The sequence below is a fragment of the Gobio gobio genome, assembly GCF_949357685.1.
Source record: "Gobio gobio genome assembly, chromosome: 11".
Taxonomy (NCBI): Eukaryota; Metazoa; Chordata; class Actinopteri; order Cypriniformes; family Gobionidae; genus Gobio; species Gobio gobio.
The window spans coordinates 54,237,979-54,261,792 of NC_137104.1; the positions used below are offsets into that span (position 1 = coordinate 54,237,979).

The window sequence follows — 23,814 nt, forward strand, 5'->3', positions numbered from 1 at the left end:
GAGAAGGTGTTTCTGCGTATCGCTGTCTTTCCTTTTACACAATAAAACAGTTCAATTTAAACACATTCTTTTGTATGTATTTACCTTGTTGTTTCATCTGACTCCATTAAATGAAAAGGTGTTAAATGATTTTGTTAACCATTAACTTTAGATTTATACTTTGTCTTTCAATTTAAATCGTTTATCTTATGTTATACTCAGCATTCAAGATTCCAGTAACGGTTTAGAGTTTCGCACCGGCCGGGTTTACGATCTCTGATACGGACTAGTCAGTCTTGGTCATCAAGGCAGAGGCGACACACTGATATTCTGGACGCCCGTGCAATACGTTGATCATTCCAGAATATTTTTATTCAGTTCCCTTAGATCTGAATTCACTTAATTAATGCAAAACTGTTTCTAATCAGAGGCCATGACCATTATCACAGAATCAAGCGACCAACTTGCTAATTCTGATGATAACTTTCTATAATCATGCCGTGGTTTCCCACGTATACGTTAATTAGAACAATATTGCAATAATCAGGAATTGAGGTTGCCCTATTTAGATTGGTCTAACAATTTACTATTGTTCTAAACGGAAAGACTTGTTTAGCCTATCAACCTCTACAGTCCAAGTATACGTTACCTAGTGCCAATGTGTTAGTCGGAGCTCTAAAGCATCGATCCGGTGTGCTCTTTAAGCTTCACCAAAACCGTGTCTTAGTCCGTGTTAAACTAACCTGAGCAGATATCCGTACTGTTATGGTTATAACATGAAATACTGAGTTAATAACACAAAATGCGTTGCAGTAAGTTTAAAGCATAACGATTTATTAACCAGGTAAGAAACATCAATCAAAAGTCAACTCAAAGAGTAAAAAAGCATCAATCAATCATATACAGAAACAATAATTCAAGAATCAAGGATTCTAGAAATCTTTACCTGGTCATGAAAAACTACACACAAGCAGTGTGGGAAATCTCAATACAGATTTCACGATTCTTGTATCACCTTCCCTTAAATACCCAGATAATTCAATAAGACCACAAATGGTGGTGTTTGAGGTTATAATTAGATTTTGGTCCCTCATCCAGGGGGGTCACAAATGGGCAATCAGGATCTGTGTTTGAATGGGTTCTAGACATCTGCAAAGGAGGGCATTTATTTACATACAGGAGGCACTTGAGTAGATCATCTGTGGGGGGTCACCTTTTGGTGAGACATAGTATTTTTATCAACTTACATAACTTCTTGGAGGTTTGCATTATGATTAGGAGAATGAGACCATTTTACCAGACGCACTGATACGTTTCAAATGATACTAAACATGCATAGTTACACATTGTATACATTTAACGTTGCATAGATTTTGAATGAGTTTTCAGTGTGGGTGAGAGTGAGTTATACAGAGGGTGCTGTGCAGGGTGTGAATGTGTGGTGTGTGTGTCTCAGTGTGATGTGTCTCGGGTGGGGCTGTTGTGTATTTGGGGAAGTGTTCGAATGGTAATCTTTGGGAAAGTCCTTTGTTTCCGGGAAATCACGGTTTCTCTGTTCAGACTGAACGGCATCTCTCGGCCCAGACCGATCGGCACCACCTTACAAGGGCAAGGAAAGGGCAAAATGGGGAGGGGGGAGAAGTGTTTGTCAGGGTGTTGTCACACAGTTTCTGTGAGATCTTCTCTCAAGATTAGTGACTTTTATTGTTCAATTGCTGGGGTGTGTATCTCAGCTTTTGTCTTAGCACCAAAACCGATCCTTACACTGCTTTGAAACAATCTGCATTGTTAAAAGCGCTATATAAATAAAGTTGACTTGACTTGACTTAAGTAGACAAGTGGTCAAGTGCAAACACCAAAATAGTGTGTATTTGGACAGGGCATTGGAATTGAACTTCTTCCTGATAAATTAAACCAGTTAAATTGCATTTGTAGCCATCACCTATAAACCACTTAAACCAAACTGTTCCCATGTCAGTCCAGTGTGTAACTCCATCATCACTGAGCTCTTGATCAAAACACTGACTATAGAGGTGGGTCATGTGACTGATGTGGAGATATCTGTGTGAGGAGATGATGGTTTATTCTCCTACAGTCTGTAACAATTGTGGCGGGAGGAGCAAACAACAGTTTGCCACAGTGACGCCACAGTGGGTGTGGCTTCAGGCCTCGAGGAGGGGTTTATAATTAATATTAATATTCAAAAAGGGGAATAAAGTGCCCAACAAAACAGGGGATCTGGTGTCCTCGGTGTGCCAGGGAATCGTGAAGGAAGGGCCGTGATCAGATAGGATGGGTCCAGGTAAGGACTGGGGTCTGACGGCCACACACACTTCTCTCTTCGGTCTGAGGCGTGAGGGGCGGCGGCTTCAACACGGCGGCTCGTCCTCTTTAGACCACGGTAACTGAGGGGAATAACGGCACGGCATCCTAGCCTGTCAACCCCTCATGGGACTGCCGCAAAAAAACCCATAACAACATTAATGTCCCAGGCCTGTTCCTCTCCCATCCTTCACAGTCGTCGCTCCTCCGTGAGAAACTCGAGGCATTAGCACTCACTCCACCGCCCTCGCTCCGTTCCCCGCGGCTCTCGCCCTCGTCCTGCTCAGTCTCACACAGTCATAACTGCATATGTTTCCTCTCTCAGAGAAAGGTCTGATCGTCTGCATTTCTGCTCATCTGACCTAGACAAAAATACAGCAGATAATATAAAACTTAACATCAGAAAGCAATATCATGTTCTTGAAATAATGCTTAAGCTGTAAAAAACAAATAACATCAAAATTCAGATCAAAACACACCACTAAACACTAGACGGCTGTCTGTACCTGCAGTTTGGACTGAACTATGATTTGATACCTGCAAGGATGATGCTCGGTTCTCGTCATCAGCTTCTTTCTATTTTTTACGGCATTACTGCTCCTCTTACCTAGAGGAGAGATTATATAAAAACTTTGAGTACCAACAGATTTCACGTCGCAATTCTCATTTATTGTAGATCTTGTTGTTTATGTCCTTCAATCTCATCATCATCAAACTCTTTACTAGTTTATATTTTTACTGTCATACAGTATATACACTGTCAAAACATCATACATTTTGAACTGTCTTTAAAGCTATGATGTTCAAAATCAAGACATTTAAAGCAACAGTGTTCAATATTTAGAACTCACCTCTTGAACTTATCAATAGGCAAAGACACACAATGAGAACTGGAGGTAGAGCTAGAACCAGAGGTAGCGCTAGAATTAAACCTACGACTGATATTAAAGAGACATTCTGAGATTCTGTTTCACAGTCGATGCAATTTCCAACTGCAAAAAATAAAACATATCAATTAATAAATAAAATAAAAACACAAATATTGTAAATGAGTGTTATCATGATCTATTTCTGCATACTGAGTGACTTGTATGAAGTTTCATATGTTAATAATGCAGAAGCAGTGTTACTGTATAAAGTCAGATCTTCACATATTCACTCAATATATGATCATATTTACCCCATTTAGCTAAAGCTGGTTTTCTCAGACTGCTGTGAATGACCCGACAGTCAAAAGATCCTCTATGGTTTCTGTTGATCTTCACACTAGTTCTCATCTGAAAGGATCCGTCAGCATTTGGTCTGATTCCAGAAGATGTTTGATCCTTTAGTTTAGTTCTGCTCCTTCTAATGTACATCTGAACATCTCTGGGGTAGAAACCAGTGGCCAGACACGTCAGAACCAGCTTATTCTGATCACCAGGAGCTTTACTCGCAAACATGTGAACATCTGGAGAACCTGGAGATGAAAATAATAATGCAATTAACAAACATTTACAAATAATTTGGTTCTTTGTGTAAAAAAAAATTCATCATATTTATTAAAAATGTGCATACATGAACACAACCTTCAAATATACACTCTATTGCCAAAAGTATTGTGCCGCCCCTCCAAATCACTGAGTTCAGGTGTTCAATCACTTCATGGCCACAGGTGTATAAATCAAGCTCTCGGCCTGCAGACGCTTCAACACACATTAGTGAGAGAATGGGCCGCTCTCAGGAGTGTGTGTGTGTGTGTGTTCGCTTCTACACACATTAGTGAGAGAATGGGCCGCTCTCAGGAGCTCAGAGAACTCAAGCGTGGGGCCGTGATTTTTCAGTGAATGATGACCTGCTGAACTTATGTCACACACACACACACACAGAGAGACTGGAGATAATTAAAGTCATCTGATCACAACTTACTCTTTTTTGTGTTGATAAACGTTGAGATCCAGTTCCTGCAGGTCTTGAGGAAATATTTGATGACGTGGTTTCGTCCAGTTTGACGATCCCATTTCTCTTTGGTTCTTTTGGCTTTGGGGCTTTTCTCAATCCACTGCATAGTGTCAGAATTAAAGGATATAAGATCCTCTCCATCAAATCCATATTCATCAAAGACAGTCAGATCCACTGATCCATCAGGAAGTTTCTCAAGTTCACAGCCAATTATTCTCTGAAGAACATGAAGCTCTACAATCACAGAACAACACTCATGAGAAACTTACAGTAAATATAATGTGTGATCATTAATAAGAGTAAAGCATGAATCTCACCAGAACACTGTGAGTCTGTGCAGTTTGACAGAGTCCTGATCTGACGAGTGAACCACTTTCTAGGATCAGGAGGATCTGCAGGAGCTTCAGTCCAGTCTTCAGTCCCAATCCAGACTCTTTCTTCATCACTGAAGTGTGAGATCCGTCTGTCATCATAAACAACCTCAGCACTGAACTCTGGGAATGTGTCTGCTTTAGTCTGGACTGTAAACTTGTAGTGCAGAAAGTGTTTCTCTGAGGAACATATGAAACACAAACCACAATGAAAACACTTCATGTTATTCGGTCAAGGAATCCATTACACCAGTGATCAGATGTTTTAAAGCCACCATGAAATCAACAAGGACACACAACTATTTTAAATGTTCATTATTGACCTTACAATGGTATCATGAGTTTGACAAGGGCCAACAAAACTCACTACATTGCAAAGCATAATATCAGACTTTCCCCTGCAATTAAAGGAAAAAATGTGGTTCCTCTTTATTTTAAAATGAAGAAATGGAGATCTTGTCAGAGACCCGACAGTGACGTTCAGATTGTATCTGAAAATCTCAGAGTCCCCGAGATCAAATCTTGTGATTCACTTTATGAAGCAGGCTATATTAAATCTCTGTGTGTGAAATCACCCCCTATACCCTTAAATTACTTTACTTGAGGGGACAGCCATTTGTAGTGGTGTCTGAAACCATAGTGGGCGTTATTGAGTGCACACTGTAAAACCCAACAAGTTCAGCTAACTCATTTCATTTGAGGACACCGATTACCTCAAACCATTTAGGTTTATAAAAAACAATAGTTATGAGTACTCTGCACTTATTTTAATCAAGTCCACTAAAAAAGGATATTTCTTTATATACAATTAAACTTTACACTGCATTCAAATACTTGATATAGCTGAACCTTCCCTATATTGAGTAAAACAACTGAAATTACAAACTTTAAATGAACTCAGAGTGCTTGCAGTTACTGCTAGCTCACAATAGCACACACAAAGACAAATCTAGTAAGTTAAGCTAACTCATTAACTTTGAGGACACTGATTACCCTAATTCTTTTATTTTTTAGAAAACAATAGTTATGAGTACTTTGAACTTATTTCAATTGAGTTCACTAACATAAGACACTCATTGCAATCCAGAAATAAAGTGATTAATTAAGTGATGATTGGGCATTAGTGATGAACACCTGATGGTAATGAGCAGAATCACAGAAGGAAAGAGAAACACAAGAACTACAACTGACTTAAGCCACAGCTTTAGATGAAATAACAGAAGATAAAATAAGACATTACATCTCTGAAGATCTCAGCAGAGGGGGATTAAACAACTCCACTAACAACACTACCAGATTCACACATTACTAACCAGATTGACTTTATTTCTGTCATGTATGTTTTAATGAAAATAATAGTTTAATTGAAGTCACCATGATGGTGATGAGTGTTTGCTTTAGTTGGGCTCTTGACCCTTAAATCTTTAATATTAGATTTTTCTCTGGCTGCTTTAACTGTGTGTTTAGAAAGTACATTCGTTATGGTAAGGAATGCCAAAAGGAATGCCAAGAGAAAATGTGATTAGGTGATGTTGGCTACAATGATGGTTGGTATAATCATCATGTAGTGGCTTAAGTCACTGATTTCACTTTTGCTTGGTTATAGCAGTATTGTGTTGTTAATTTTTGTATTGTTCATAATGGTGGCTACATGAGTCAATAGCACGAGATCCAGCACTGTTGTGGTAATTGAATAATATGCAAGATTTTAAAATCATGTAGTGTTCAAAATGTTTTAATCTATGGTTTTACTTAAAAACACACAGACATCAAGAATCTGCATATGAATCTCAACAATGGTGACAATCAATGAAAAGCTTCATGCTGCAGTGCATGCTGGGTACCACCGATCAAAACTCCCTCATGGGTCCCAGCATGCATTGCGGCATGAATAAATTATGCATCTGAATTGTGACAAATAGATTCTTACTATTTGCTTTTACTTTTGCTGTTTGTTGTGATGTTTTTGTAGCTTGTTTTATGTTCAGGGGGACCCCGAGAGCAAAACCTACCTAGTGCTGCTTTAAAGCAGCACTAGGTAACTTTTGCTCTCGGGCTCCCCCTACAGTTGTGAAACAGTATTGTCCTCTACTACTGTCGTAAACTGTCATTCTACATCAGTGGATGCATCGCACGTGCATTTGTTGACATGACAACCATGACAGTCCTGAACACTGCAGGAGTTCACATGTTCGCGTGTGAAATGTCTTCATCCCAGGTACAGTGGCATATGTTTCAGCATGTCATATGAATATAATTTCATGGGTTTTATTTTTTTCAAACGCCAAATGATCGCGATGCTCACGTTTACAAGCCAGCGTCATTATAGTAGCCTAGTCTATTGGTTCCCGTTTTACAGAATCTATATGATACTTCAAATATGAAATAAATATTAGGCTATTTTCAGTAAATTCAATAATTTATATCATTATTTGTTGTCGTATTTTATTTATTTACTCAAATGTAAGGCCCAAAACCCAGAAAAACACGTACTGTGGATTATCTGTTTTCATAAGCAAAAAAAAAAGTGTTTAAAGTCGTTGTCAAAATTATTAGGGGCCAAGCACCGAAGGTGCGAAGGCACCTATTGAAACCGTTCCCGTTCTTATTATTATTATTCATCTTCTTCTTCTTCTTCTTCTTCTTCCGCCACGAAGTCTATGGCAGCCCATAGAACCGTATGGTAAAAAGTTGTGAAATTTGGCACACTAATAGAGGACAGTCTGAAAAGTCACCATAGCAAATTTGGAGTCTCTAACTCAATCTCTCTAGCGCCACCATCAGTTCAAAAAGGCTAGAAACAATATTCTTTTTTCCTCTGATTCCTTGGCTCAAGACGATTCGATTGCACCCTATGACGTCATTTTCCGTCATAAAAATTTCCCGCCATTTTGAATTTACCGAAAAACCTACTTTTGCAAACTCGTCCTAGACGGTTCATCCAATTTGCACAAAAATTGAACCAGATCATCTTCAGACCATGTTGACAAAAAATCTTGCAAATCAAGTTGATTCGTCAAATCGTTTTCGATAAACGCGCAAACAAATTTGACGTAGCGGTTGCAAAAACACACTTAAGGCAATATCTCCGCAACGCTTTATCGTATTCAAACCAAACTTGGTACATGTCATCACAAGCATGACTTGAGGCAACATGCAGCGTTTCGGCGCAGCGCCACCTACTGGTCCGGAGATACAAAAAAAAACTATTTTTGCTTATAACTTCTGAACTGTTTGTCCAAAAATCATAAGTTGTCTTGTTAGATTCAGGACGTCATGCCGAGTCGTCTGATATCCAATTTTACCATATCGGCCATTTTGGCTGTCGGCCATTTGGAATTATGTGCTAAAATGCTGTATTTTATCAACGCATGAACGGATTGTTACAAAACTCGGTACACTCTAAAAAATGCTGGGTTAAAAATAACCCAAGTTGGGTTGAAAATGGACTAACCCAACAATTGGGTTGTTTTAAGCAAACATTTAACCCAACCGCTGGGTTAAAACAACTCATCATCATTATGTTTTGAACTGTGCGGTTTAGCTGTGTGTAGCAATGTGTTCAAAAATCAGTAGATTTTTAATGATTAAAAAATGCCATTCTTTTATTTTAAAAAGTTAATAATCGTATTTTATTGACAGAATATTTTAGTTTGTCTTGGATATTTATTTGATTATATCAGGAAACATTTTAAGCTGTCATGTGGTCATGTTATTCCACCACATTTCACTTCCATTCTTTCAGGGTAAATCAAGAGAAAAGTAAACTCTGTATGAATGAAACAAAACCACATAATTATACTAGACGTGTGGGGAATTAATGTGGGAAAAATAAATACTCTGAAGCCCAAGTGGATTTACACAAACTGAGACAGTCAGAAAGCGTTAGTGTGCCGCTCTCCCTATATCAATAATTAAAGTACACTCTAAAAAATGCTGGGTTAAAAATAACCCAAGTTGGGTTGAAAATGGACTAACCCAACAATTGGGTTGTTTTAAGCAAACATTTAACCCAACCGCTGGGTTAAAACAACCCAAATGCTGGGTTAGTCCATTTTCAACCCAACTTGGGTTATTTTTAACCCAGCATTTTTTAGAGTGTATGGGTCATCAGCACGATGCCCTGAATGAGTCCAAGAAGTTTCGAAACAGCGCCACCTAGTGGATTTTTTTTTTTTTCAAATGCTTATAACTTTGGGTGAGTGACTTATTTTCATGGGAGTAACTTTTTTTGTCTCCTGAATCCTCGCCGAGTCCAACGATACCAGACTTGCTAGGTTTCGGCATATGGTTTGTGCAGGGTTGTAATTTAGCGCTTTAAAAACATTAGCTGATATCTTCAAAACCGCTAGTCCGATCGAGACGAAACCAGCGTCAGAAGTTCGGAAACATAGGTCGATAGCTATAGGCTAACACCCAAATGTCAAAATATTGATAGTAAAGGGGTGTAAAATCCAATCAAAGTCAGGTGTCAGTCATTTTTCATGTGTTTTTTCATATAAATGTCTATAACTCCAAAACGAAACAAGATATTTTCACCAAAATTGACACAGACATGTATGGGCTCACTCCAAGGACACATAAAAAAATGGTAGGATTGTGCCACTTGGTGGCGCTATAATAGAACAAAACATGAAATTCCCATTGACTACAATGCAATATTATGATATAAAATGTTATGCTTTACAAATGAATTGGTGTATCATTACGAAACTTGGTATGTGCCATCAGCACCATGCCTTTAAGCTACTTAAAAGGTTTCAAAACAGCACCGCCATGTGGTCAATACTTATAATGAAAAGGCCTCTTGAGGCTATATCTCCGCAACGACATATTGACACTATATTGACACTCTGCTTTGATATATTGACACCAATCTTTGCGTGTGTCATTGTTCCCTTATTCTGACCACACCACATCAATTTCGTTACTGTGCCACCTATTGGTTAAAACTGATAAATCATTAAATCATTTTTATTGACTGTATTTATCATTTTACAGCTATTTTGCCTAAAATCACCTTAATAGGTCTTTAATTGCTCATTGCTGCAGTTGATCTGACATTGCCAGCATATTTTGGCATGTCTTGTCTTCTTCTTTGCGCTTGGCCCCGGTATTGCTGCTTGCAGCTATATTTATTATTAATTTTTTAAACAGTAACCTGTTTATATATTAGTGTTTTACAATTAGGTCTACACTGTAGAAAATACAAACGGAAAATGTACCGGTAATTTTCTACCAGGACATATCCAGTATTTTATGGAAATTTCCATTAACCTTAAAAAACACCACAGATAATTCAAAATACAGAAAAACACCAGCGGGAAATCCCTTCATATTTATACAGTAGCCTACACTGTGTCCTATTTTCACGCACTTTCTTTTGACAGTGTGTAGGCTATGATGTTAGAATAGAGTTCATAACTTTAACCTAATCCATGAAGAACTCGCAATTCCGAGGGGAAAACATGTGGCATATAAATTATAAATTCCAAGAAAAAATCTTGCAATTCTGACCTTTTTGCTCATAATCGCCACCCTCTATCTTGGCAATAATCGCCATGTGCCGGACGACAGTGAATCATTTTATAGCTTAAAGAGTTTTTATTAACTCCTCTTTTAAAGGTCCTGTTCTTCGTGATCCCATTTTTCAAACTTTAGTTAGTGTGTAATGTTGCTGTTAAAGCATATATAATACCTGTAAAATTTTAAAGCTCAAAGTTCAATGCCAAACTAGATATTTTTTTTAACAGAAGTTCCCTTTCAAAGCCTACAGCGAACTGCCGGTTTGTTCTACATCCCTGTACTTCCTGCTTTAATGACGTCAGTAGAACAGTTTGTCGACTAACCTCCGCCCACAAGAATACGCGAAAAAGGGGGCGTGGAAGAGAAAGTGTTGCGTTCGGTTGCGTTCGTAGAGTGAGTTTGTCACCATTATTTTCATCCCGGAATCAAATCACCTTTGTTTGGCCTTCAGGGGCTGTGGTTTGAGCGCGTTCATCTCGCCGTTATGGTAAGAGGCGTGACCTTTCCGGGCAACGTGCGCTAAGCTGCTGTCCAATCACAACACGGGAACCGCTGGCACAATCAGAACTCGTTACGTATTTCTGAAGGAGGGACTTCATAGAATAAGGAAATCATCAGCCGTTTTTAGAACAGTGAAGACAGCGGTATACAGATAAGTCAATTGTGTGAAAAATACTGTGTTTTTTTACACGCGAAACATGAACACATGTTATATTGCACACTGTAAACACAATCAAAGCTTCAAAAAACAGGAAAAATGGGACCTTTAATGCAACAGAGGATGCAGAAGACAAAATGATTTTACAACGAAAAACTGATTTTCAGTTAAGAAAGTAAATGTTTTCATCAGAGTATGTTTTGTCTAGCAATCATTGAATTACAATTGTTTAACTTGCATGACCTGAAGACCCCTAGTTTAATTTGATGCTTTGTATTTATGCTAACTTCAGACCCACATGCTAAAGCAGTTAGCTAAGTTATGACTGTTAGGGATATTTGTAGTTTATTAAAAACGTTACAAACAAACCCTGTGATTGCATGAGTCAATGAGTCCAGTTATCAATCACACTTCTGTCCGCAAAGTCACGTGAGTTTTTTTTATTGGGTATTTATTCAGTAAATGTGTTTCCATCATAGTTTATGCTTTTATAGTTTTTTCTTTGTTCTTCAATGATGTTTATGCAATAATTGGATAGTGTGATCAGTGATTGTGTAGTGCATGTCTGAGTGAGTTATATTGCCTACTTGTGTAGTAAGCTATAATAATTTTATAATCATTTCACGAGTTCACACTTACATCAAATTAAATAGAGTAAAGATTATGCGTATTTGGCGTGCTGTCCGGGAGAGGGCTCCAGGCTGGGAATTTTGGCCCGAACCCAGAGTAACGCGTCGTGGAGGCACACACGGAAGGCAATAACAAGCTGGATAAAGGTGTTATTTTGATTTTTTTTGCGCACAAAAACTATTGTCGTCGCATCGTAAGATTATTGTAGAGTCACTGTGGTGAGATGGACTTTGTAATGACATTTTAAGTGCCTTTTATCGGTCTTGGGAGTGTCAGTGTACTGAATGCCAATGGAGGCCTATCTGAAGCCTTTCTCAGCATCAGCTTTCAACAAAAATATCTTCATTTGTGTTCCGAATATGAACGGAGGTCTTACGGGTCTCGAACGACATGAGGGTGAGTAATTAATGACAGAATTTTCATTTTTGGGTGAACTAACCCTTTAACCCACTGAGGTAAAATGGGCCACATGGTTTCAGCTAAAATGGGCCAGCCTCTGTGTCACTCTGAGTGTGTGTGAGGGTGTGAGGGTGTGCAAGTGTGTGGGTGCGTGTGTATGTGTGTAGTGTGTACACACTCGCACACCGACACACACACCTACACACATATGTTGGTGCAACAACATTATGAGGACTCTCCATAGGCGTAATGGTTTTTATACGTAACCGTATTTTCTATCCCCCTACACTGCCCCTGCCCATAAACCCAACCATCACAGGAAACATTCTGCATTTTTACATTTTTAATAAAACATTGTTTAGTATGTTTTTAAAGCAATTTGATTTACGGGGACATTTAGAATATCCTCATAAACCACCTTGATGTTGTAATACCAGTGTAATTGGTAAATGTCATTATACAAATTTGTGTCCTCATAAATCACATAAACAAGCACACACACACACACACACCGACACACACACACCCCACTGACCAATGATCTATGCTGTTCCAAAATTTACTTTTTTAATTGCACATTTGAATATGTGGGTTTGCACCCAAAATGTTTTTTTGTTTTTTTTAATGGCATGTTTTAATGTTTGTTTAATGCAGTTTAAATTTATGTGGCTACATAAAATAAAAATTGATGATAAATCACCATTTCCCTTTGCAGTTTGACTGGCCTATAGTTCTTAATTTTTAACACACATTTTTAACATAATTTCAACATAACATTATCAAAAACAGTCATTAATAATCATAAAAACACATGGAAAAGGCATATATGGTTTTGTATTATTCTCCCAAGCGATTTACCAAAAAGGGGCCCAATTTAGCTGATATCACCCTATAATCATTTATAATTACTTTTTCTTCATTATAATCATTTATAATTACTTTAAAAATCTTAAATGTGAGGCATATCTTTTTATAATACGTTTTGATTTTGCCAACCTGTATAGGCTATTTGAACTGTAGAGTTATTGTTGTTTTTAACAGTAATTTTATGGATGCCATTGTTACTCTACCCCGCTCAAATTTTATTATTGTGTGTGTGTGTGTGTGTGTGTGTGTGTGGACTGGTAATCCCTATGTTATGGGGACAAAATGTCCCCACAAAGATGGCAATATCCGAAATCCTCGTCCTTGTGGGGACATTTTTAGTGATGTTTTTTGAAAATGTAAAAATGCAGAATGTCTCCTGTGGTGGGTAGGTTTAGGGGCAGGGGCAGGGGCAGTGTGTGTGTGTGTGTGTGTGTGTGTGTGTGTGTGTGTGTTTGTGTGTTTGTGTGTGTGTGTGTGTGTGTGTGTGTGTGTGTGTGTGTGTGTGTGTGTGTGTGTGTGTGTGTGTGTGTGTGTGTGTGTGTGTGTGTGTGTGTGTGTGTGTGTGTGTGTGTGTGTGTGTGTGTGTGTGATGGGTAGGTTTAGGGGCAGGGGCAGTGTAGGGGGATAGAATATACGGTATGTACGGTATAAAAACCATTACGCCTATGGAAAGTCCCCATAAAACATGAAAACCCAACAACTTTTAATGAACAAACATGAATAACGCATAGACAATATTTGTAATGGAACCCAATCCTACATTAATACAAGCTTATAAACAAACACTGTTTCTCAGCTCAGCTTTTTAACATGACTCTGTATCTTAACTTCCTCATTCATGTCAGAAACTAAAAGCAGATCGAGCTTTTGTTCAGCTGCTCATGAGCTCTTCAACAGTTTGAGACTTTTCATGAAACCTGAACAGAAAATGCTCAAAATGCCTGAATGTCACAATATAGACCCACATGAAAAAATACTATAGTATATTATAGTAAAATTACTATAATAATAGTGTTTTTGAACCGTACTATAGTAAATATACTACAGTAAATTAACAAAGTGTAGAAAATACTATAATAGCCTATACTAACAATTTACTGTACACTCTAAAAAAAAAGGCTCGTAATCATAGGGGAACCTTTTTTAGTGCTATATAGCACCAATTTTGGTGCTTCAGTGGTTCTTCAGCGGTTCTTCAGAGGTGCTATATAGCACCTTAGTCAAAGAACCGGTGAAGAACCGGTGAAGAACCTCTGAAGAACCGCTGAAGAACCTCTGAAGAACCGCTGAAGAACCACTGAAGCACCAAAATTGGTGCTATATAGCACTAAAAAAGGTTCCCCTATGATTACGAGCCAAGAACCATTTTTGGTGCCATATAGAACCTTTTTTTTTTTAGAGTGTAGTATCTTTATGGTTCAAAAACACTATAGTATTTACTAAAGTAATTTTACTGTAATTTTACTATAATATAGGCTACTATAGTATTTTTTCATGTGGGGAAGGAAAAATCCGTCCCCTGTACAGGGCCGGCTCTAGCTCTTTGGTTGCCCTAGGCGAGATTGAGTTTTGCGCCCCCCCGCCCCCCCCCCCCCCCCCCCCCTCCTTAATTGTTAAGCCCACCGGCAACTATAGTTGCCAGTGTATAGTTGTCATTTTCCTTCTGTAAGTATTTTTCTAGATATTATCCATGTTTTATATCTTAATGACACACAAGCAGACAACCAAATAAAGGATTTCAAGAAAAAAAAAAAGTATTAATTTCCTTCCTGTCACATGAGACTGCCAACTTCCTACCCCTACTTCCAGGGAGCACAACGAAGGCAAACCCTCCCAAAGAAAGGATATTTTCATGTTACTAATAAGTATTTTTTGTTGACATATATCAACATAATCATGAAGGTCTCTAGAATCATCCAAACATAACAAATCTTACAACAGATCTATAGTTTTTTTGTATACTTAGTCAAACATAATAAATTTGATTATGAATACAGATTGATCTGTTGAAAGCAGTTATTTTGAGTTAGATGCTAAATGTTCTCCTCTTATACATATTTGACATTGAAGGGGTGCATAGGCTACAACATATTTGCCCACCGGCAACTATAGTTGCCACAGATTCAAATACGATTTTCAAGAAAAAATACAAAAACCTGGGGAAAATAAATGCAGGACATGCCATTCAGAAAAAAATTGGGCACAAATGGGTTAAGTATTTATAAAAACTATACAAACAAAAATGCTCCTATACTAGTTACTCCAAGACTTAAAAAGCTAATTATGACTTAAATGATACACTCTAATAAATTGCACATACAAAAATGTTACAAAGAACGTTGGAGGATATTTAACAAATTATGACTCAAACTATGGATGAACAAACAAAAAGGCTTTTATAGTCACTCCAACACTTAATCAAGAAAATTAAGACTTGAAGGATCAACTGCAATAAATTGGTCATACACAAATGCTAGAAAGAATGTTCAAGGATATTTACCAAATATTAACTCCATAAACTGTGCAAAAACTCTCTTAAGCACCTGTAAAGACACTTAAGCAAATTATGACCCATAAACTGGATTAACTATACCCTCTACAAACAAAAGTGCTATTATGGATACACTGTACTTACCACTACAAAATTAAAATATATAAGTTCTTGTAGCTCTATCCCTATCTTAAATAATAAAAGATGAACAGTTGTTTCTGGCATTTCTATTCACCTTCAAAATTGACGCAGCATTAAAATTGGGCTCGTCTGGATTTCCTTATTGTCAGTGAAATGCGTAGTAATATGTAGATAACTAGCTAGCTAGTGATAGCTTAGTGACAGCAATAAAACGTCCAATGCCGTCCAATATTAGTTGATAATATCGATAATACGAAGTAAATTTATTTCGTTTGACACATTTATGGCTGAGATGAGAAGACTTACCTCTATACTGGGCTTTCTTTTGATCATCTGCCTTTCTCTTTTTCCGTCCCTGTGCACTCGAGGGTTTAGACCGCGTCATTTTTGAAGAACGCGCCAGTGATGAGCACATGCCTGACCAACCGCCTGAACGCCTGTGCTCAACAATACTCACTATCAATTCAATCTAATAATCAGGTTAAGTAATTAAACGTGCGGCTGAGGGGGCGCCCAATGATGATCATGTTTAATAAACAGTATGTTTTATTTCGCTTGTTTTAATTCTATGCTTAATGGGAAGTAAGTTTAAGGGCGCCACTAGAGGGCGCCTGGCTGCGCCCCCAACACATTTGTCGCCCTAGGCAACCGCCTAGCTCGCCTATAGCAAACGCCGGCCCTGCCCCTGTATGTGGAACAATAGTCGAAGATATGATTACTGAAACTATTTAATATTAACCCTGAAAGCAAACTAAAAAGATTTAGTCTCGACATTTGTAGATGAATCAGAAACAAGTGAACTCTTACCTTTCAGCGCATCGCTTAGACGAGAGAGAAACAGACACAACATTATTCTCACTATAAAGAATTTTTTTTTAAACGAGAGCGTGTGAAACATGTTTGTCCTGAACATCCATATCAATACTGAGAGTGATGAGCTCGAGCTACTTCGACTTCATAACCACTCGCTACCTGTGGGCGGAAATATTCTGAGAGTTTCTGTTTTGTGTTAAAGCGCCACTGATGATATTAGTGCACACTCCTCTGCTTTCATAAAGGTAATTAGCCTGTTTCAGAGTTAAGCGATAGGCTATACATTTTAACTGTTATTTATGCACAACAGTTTATGTATATTGTGTTATGTCGTGTCGTGTGTTTGATATGATCAGCCAATGATTTGCCAGAGGTGTCATTACCTTGAGAGACTTTAAAAGCGAGTAGATTTATAATTTTGCCTAAATGTGTGGTGGCATAATAATATTAATCATAACTCATGTGGTAGCACTTGCTTCACTGCAGACTAATGTGAGAAAGGAAGAAGGCTCATCATCATTTGAACAATGTTTCTTCCTTCAGAAAAAAGTTTAATGAACAAAATGTGTTTCCTCCAGGATGGCTCATATGCAGGGGCGTCGGAACCACTGTGTGTGTGTGTGTGTGTGTGTGTGTGTGTGTGTGTGTGTGTGTGTGTGTGTGTGTGTGTGGGACAGACCCAATGGCAGTATAGGCATAATTATTAAAAAGCCAATTACAGCCACTAGTGAAACAAAAAACGTCCTTAGTGAAATTCATGCACACTCAAAACTGAAAATGCTTTTATTAGCCACCGTGAAATGGTTTCAAGCTTACACTGAACTGAGCAGAACCGTCACACGGTCTGTGAAGTGTGAAAGCTGATTTTATTCCTTTGTTTGTGCAATGTGCTGTGATGTGAATGCAAGTGTTCTGTAGCTATATTCATTGTTGTGTTTTAATATAACTATAGTTATAATATAACTATTATTATAAATATTTTAATAAATAACAATACGCTTATATACCATTTTACAACTAGCCTATTACAAAAAGTAATTGTTTTTGTTTGTTTTTTTGCGGAGGTGGATCGGTAGGCGGAGTTTCCTTTTCAGCTCTATACACACAGCACAGCGATTAGCCGCGCGAGTTTTCAATCTACACGATCAGCAGGTAAGCTAATACTGAAAATGTATATTTATCCTAACACCACGCTACTGTAAAGGTTGCGGGAGCGTGCAAGTTATGCTTAATTATAATAAAAGCATAACTCGAGTCTTGAGTTCAGCAGCAGCTTTCTGAGTCTGACAATGTCATTCAGTTTGTTTTTATCCAAGACCATCACGTCCTCATGTTATTAGCTCGGGGAAATAAATCTAGTGAAATGAAAAAGTCCATGTCAAACTCTTAATTGTATGGAATTTATATATTTGATATCATGGTAACACTTGCATCAAGGTCTCATTTGTAAAGTTAATGTATTAACCAACATTAACTAACCATGAGCAATATTTGTTATTGTATATGTTAAGAAGTTTCATCCAATCGGAGCGCTGTTTGCTAAGTGACGTCAGTTAAAGCTACACTGTGTAACTTTTTTAGTCTATTCTTAGCTAAAAACACTTAGTTCTTTCAAAAATATATGTGCTCATTAATGTATATTTACTTCTTTCAAGTAATAAAGTATTCTCGTAAGTTTATAATATGCCATTGAAAACACATAAGGTAATGGGATCTAACGGTGGTCGCCATGTTGCCCCTCCATCTTGAAAGTACATTAGCCAAAGAGGGACATACCCGTAAATTCAAGCTTCGCCTTTCGCGTTTTAACCGGTTTTAACACTGGATGGCACTGTACAAAATTTCCTGCCTCGCGCATGTGCGCGTCAACTTGTTCAGACTTGTCTGGTGCATGTGCAGAGAGTTTTCATCTCAGCAGCTCCAGTAACAGAGTTATACAGAGTTTTCCTGGCTTGTTTATTCCTCAAAAGTCTGTTTTTCCTTGTGTGGTATTTCTGTGCGTTAATAACTCCGTAAGTAATAATAGTTATTGTCATTGATGTGTTTCAGAGTGTGTCATCGCGTAATTCAGTTGATGTCACCTCAGAAGTATTTTTGTGTCAACATACAATAGCGTAATGCTCACCTATTTGAATAATCATTCAGTTATTTTGTTATCAACAATGTTTATTCGTTTATAGAAAATATTTGCTTGTAATGTATGTTGATAGAAATATTTATCAGGTCTGATCGGCATATTAACAATTGTTATACAGAGCGCACTGCAGTGCTAAAGCTGCACACACTTTGATAACCCAACACCACTTGTTAGCAGCGGCAGCTCCGCTCCTTTTAATGCAGCTGCATTTAGCGCCTATATATGGTACAATAAGCTCTGGTTTACGGTTACCAGGGGCGCTGCTAGCAATTTTGGGCCCTATGAAAGAAAATGATGTTGGGCCCTCTACCACACCAACCTAGCTATCCAAAATCTTTGTCTGCAATTTAATAATACTGACCAATTAAGCTCCGCTCGCTCAACCCAGAATGCCCCAATTGGCTGATGAAACATTGATTAAAATTAAGATACAATTTATCCAAAACACAACTTAATGAAGTGGTCAATGAATCATGTCTGATCAACTCCATTCATCTTATGATGTGTCCTATCTCATGCTGTTCACTTTTCATAATCGACATAGATAGACAGATCGACAACATAGACATAAAAAACCCACATTATAATATTTAAACATAAATATAAAAATAAATACCTTAATGGCTGCAACAATTATAGCACTTCATGTCGGAGTGGGATATGAGTGAACGTAGTTTTACGGGTGAGTGTGAGCGGTTCATGAGTGGAGCGGTTTGCTGGATTTTGCCGGAAATGCGCCATTATTTTTAAAGGCCTTTGCACACTGAGTCCGAAATTCGCATGCGAAATTTTTGCACGTCAAAAAATAAATTCGACCTCACGTTATGTCAATTACGCTTGCACACTGCCTCCGAAACTTTCGTTCGTCAAAAAAAAAATCAGAACAGGTTCGATTTTCTGCATTTTTCGCATCCGTTTTTCCCATCTACAGTGCTGATGCCCAACCTAAAACTGCTGGCAATGGTGGTGAATGAATCCGGCAGTGCTCAGATACCTACATATACAAATATTAGTGTATCAAAAATACTACAAATATTATTATATCACAGCTATAATTATAGCACACCAAGTCCCTGTAAACCGTGTGTGTGTGTGTGTGTGTGTGTGTGTGTGTGTGTGTGTGTGTGTGTGTGTGTGTGTGTGTGTGTGTGTGTGTGTGTGTGTGTGTGTGCGCGCGGATCCCTTTAGACATAGGCTGTCAGTCTCTGTTCAGGATAAATTGATTCAAGGAAATTTGTGGTCTTCTTTTTAATATGTGGCTCCAGTATCGCTAGCAAAGCATCAAACGGAGCCACTGACAGTCTAAAGTAAACTTTGAATCGGTCTGGATAATCCCGCAGCTCCTTGATAAGAGGAAACTCTCCTTCCTCTCTACGCGATCGCAGAAGTGGATGGACCCAATATTTCCTCTTTTTCATTTTTTAAGGGGAATTTCGGACTCTGTGTGCAAAGGCCTCAACTCTTTGGTAGATTATACATTTATAATACATTACTACTAGTACTGTTACTACTAATAAAACCGATCTCTGGGGGCCCCAAAAGTGTGTGGGCCCTTAGAATCGTCCTAACTTTCCCCCCCTTAGCTACGCCCCTGACGGTTACATTATACAAATGTAACTTATAAGTATAGTTATACAGTTCTTAACTGTGTATGTATATTTACCATCCTTATTTGTTCTCTCACAGAAACCACATTTATGTACATATCCACGCAAACCTGTTTATGCCTTGCAATTGGATGACTGAATAAACATTACTATCATCAAAGTTCACTCTGGATTAGCTGCAGTTCTTTCTAGCCGAATAATTAGGCCAGTTGAGTTCCAACCATCCCACTACGCATAAAATATCCCACAGGCACCGTGTCGAATGTGGACGAGGTCGAACTGGAAGCCATGTTAATCTTGGACTAAATCGGCCACCGTAGGAGTTGAAACGAAATCGGAATTGAGAGGAACAGAAACTAAAATTCACTGGATGGTCATATACAAGTTCACCACTAGATGGGGGGAAATATCACACAGTGTAGCTTTAATGCCTAGCAGTCAGAGGAAGCCGAACTGAATGCTCCAATGCAGGAGATTGATATCTCCATTTCCTTCTTTCATTAGTGGACTTATGTGAGCGAGTTAATGACCAGAATGTAAGTTGTTTGTTACCTGTTATCCAGTGATAATTCCAATGTGTGTGAAAGCATATTTGAGTACTTTATTGTGATACCACGAGCTTGTTTGTTTACAATCGCGGCAGTTCCCGCTGGCGCCTAAGCGCCAAAGTTCACTCGTGGCATATATTACTAATTCCTAAGTACTTTCATAGAGTAATTAATATATCTGGATGGTGATTTATATTGGTGTTTATATATATATATTACGTTATGTGCTGTTTATTATACTGGCCGTTACAGCCTGTAATGACACTATAATGGCGTCTCTCTTAGGGATGAAACGATTACCGGTGTCACGATAAACCACGATAAAATGTAGTGACGGTAATATCGTTAAAAATTTTATTATCATTAAAACCGCGTGTGATTATCACGGTTGTGAAAACTCGCGGTAAGTCTTGTCCAGTCAGCGTCAGTCTGGCGCAGACGCAGCGCTGTTTTCTGAATGAGAAGAAATGTCAGAAGGCAGTGACAGCACTCGGGGGATTGTTCAGCTTCTAAAAGGACCAAATCTGAGGTGTGGTCATATTTTGGCTTTTACAAAAGTCCTGAGGGAAACTTAATCTAAGATGGTCACCTTGGCTGCAGAACATGCCAGAAGAAAGTCGCTGTAATAGAGGGAAACACTTCAAAACTACGAACGCAAGGCAAGTGGACTTTGACCTCAATACCAAAACTATGTCTGGCAAATTATAATGTGAAGCGAACGAACAAATTCAATCAAGACTAGGGTGACATTTAAGGGATAATAATCAGGGCTTGACATTAACAACCACCATTTGCAGGTGTAACGTTATTTCGGCTGCACACTAGTTACTCTGGCTGTTGAACTTATAATAGTCTTCTCAAAAGCACTCTGTTATAATCGCGTTGCGTTGAGTTTATGAATGCAATGTCTCATAATCAGAGGCGTTCAGATTAGCGGAGTTATGTTCAGAGCGCGCGCCGCTCACACGCTGAAATCTAACATTACACTCAAAGCAGAGATAAATGTGCGATGTACGCAAGAGATTCTCTCATCATACAGAGGTTGACTGTTTTTGTTCTATTTCAGCAGCGAAAATGGTTTAAAAACACACAGCAGAACCACAGCGCATCTGATATGACTGGCATAACGCAGGCGAATTTAGGGACCGTCTCTAAAGTTACATACAACATTGGTAACGTTATACACGTTTCAAACTTCACTAGCATTTGAAGAGAATGAGCCATAAAACTGACTGTAAAGTGTTCATCTAGGTGTCAGGTATGATGCACACATTTTGATATTTAATCAAATAAACTGTCAAATCATATGGAAATATGGATATGCATTATTTCACTTGGATACTGTTTGGGCTCTAACACAAAATATGCTTGATTTAAATGCATCATAGCTGAACACTGATGGGAATATTTCTTGAGAATATATTTACAGAGATAATATTAGAGATTATATTTACGACAAATTATTATTATTTATGCGTTATGCGTTGCTATTGACGACGACCATTAAGGAAATAAATCCCACAGAATCTATCTTAAAAAAGTGCTTAGAGTTGCTTTAGTTATTTGTTGTTTGTTGAATTTCAAATATAAAACTTGTTGAAATGTTTTACGTGTGTGCATCTGTTCTTTTTGAACACTTTCATCTCGTTTGAACAAAACCGTGATAAAATTGATAACCGTGAAAATTTGGGTCACTATAATCGTGATGTTAAATTTCCATACCGTTTCATCCCTAGTCTCTCTTAATGACTCACTCCACATGTGGACTGTAGGCGCCTTCTTGTGGACTAACTAAGTACTGCAACAACTTGAATAATGTAACCAGTTTATTGCTTATGTGAATGTTAATAATTATTTATATTTAATCTTTATTGTTATTCTTTGATTATTTCAGACCACTCACTGTAACCACTCACTGTACCCATTTAACTGAATCATAAACTCCAACTTTGATTCAACTGAGTCTTGTGTTCTTGCCGACACACCAGTGTGGATACAAAGACACCTCTTCCAGTACAAATACAGTCCTCAATGAAATCTACAAAACAGTAATATTAAAACCCATAAGAACCCGGACCAATTTATCCTTTTAGGAAAATTATGGGGCACATAAGACAGGCTTAATGGACCACTTGTAACATGTTTCTGCAGTTGTTTTTGAAATACAACCCCTCCTTGTGAGAGATCTATAATGTTACACATATGTGACATTTGGCGTTTATGATACATTTTTTATGTTACATATATGTCACATTGGGCATTTATTTCTCAGTAAAAAAAAAAAAACATTTAATCATTTTTTGCTAAATAGCAGTTTTTTCAGTTTCTTTTCTTTTCCACAACATTTATCAAAATTATGCATATTATTAAAAAATTATTAACAAAACATATCAAGCCATAGACGGATCTTCCAACACTTATTTCCTGCTTGCTGATTTTAAGAATCATTGTTGTCAGTGAGATGTAGAGATGCTAGTAGAGTCTGAAACAGTTGCGTAACATTTTGTCAGCCACCATGGTGTCATTTTGTCATTTTCCCAAGTATGCATGATTTCCTGACATTTGGTGCAGATCATGCGCAGATCAATACCAATCAATATTTCAATTATATTAAACAGTGCTGTTAACATTTTTCTGAGTCCCAGATTTTATATAAAACATAGAGAAAATATATAACACTAAAAAAAATTTTGAATCTGCTAAATTAATTGAGCAGCTCATTAATATTTTTCTTAATATGACAAATACATAACATCAAAATTCCACCAACTGTTGTAAGGTTAACAGCCCGATGTGACATATATGTCACCACAATATTTTCGTAACTTGTTTTATATCAATTTGTTTAAGAAATGTATTAAAATCAGGTTAAGTGTAATCTATGATAAGTTATTAAAATGATAGAATTGTTGCATGGGTTGAAACATACCTTTAGTAACAAAAACAAGCATATTAAAAAATTGCTCACACTGCAACATGTGCTAACCAGACAGGCCACCATTTTGGAAATGTTGCCATGGCAACAAAAATGCACAAATTGTCACATGACTGAACCTGGGTGTTCCTTATATGTCACTTAGGGACTTCCTGAGTTGAAATTTTTATATATATATATATATATATATATATATATATATATATATATATATATATATATATATATATATATATATATATATATATATATATATATATAGTAATATTATCATAATTTCCCTGTTTTTGTTTGATGTGTTATGCATTCTATTTGTATCAATGTCTTTTCATAGAATGCCAAGGAAATATGGAATATTTTTAAGAATGGTTTTAACCATATATTGAAAGCCAGTGGAGAACAAAATTGACCCCCCCCCCCCCTTTTTTTTGTTAAAATATTTAAAAACA

At 37.6% G+C, this 23,814-nt stretch overlaps 1 protein-coding gene across 1 annotated transcript; it reads right to left on the reverse strand.

Moving 5' to 3' along the window:
- Positions 1-792: 792 nt before the first annotated feature.
- Positions 793-16,251, reverse strand: LOC307133935 (zinc-alpha-2-glycoprotein-like). The gene is made up of 7 exons (XM_079829325.1): positions 16,133-16,251; positions 4,560-4,793; positions 4,210-4,476; positions 3,482-3,760; positions 3,153-3,293; positions 2,839-2,908; positions 793-2,663 (listed from the first exon to the last, which is right to left on the reverse strand). The coding sequence occupies exons 1-7, from the start codon at positions 16,236-16,238 to the stop codon at positions 2,591-2,593; spliced, it is 1,170 nt and encodes a 389-aa protein (XP_079685451.1). The 5' UTR covers positions 16,239-16,251; the 3' UTR covers positions 793-2,590.
- Positions 16,252-23,814: the final 7,563 nt, after the last annotated feature.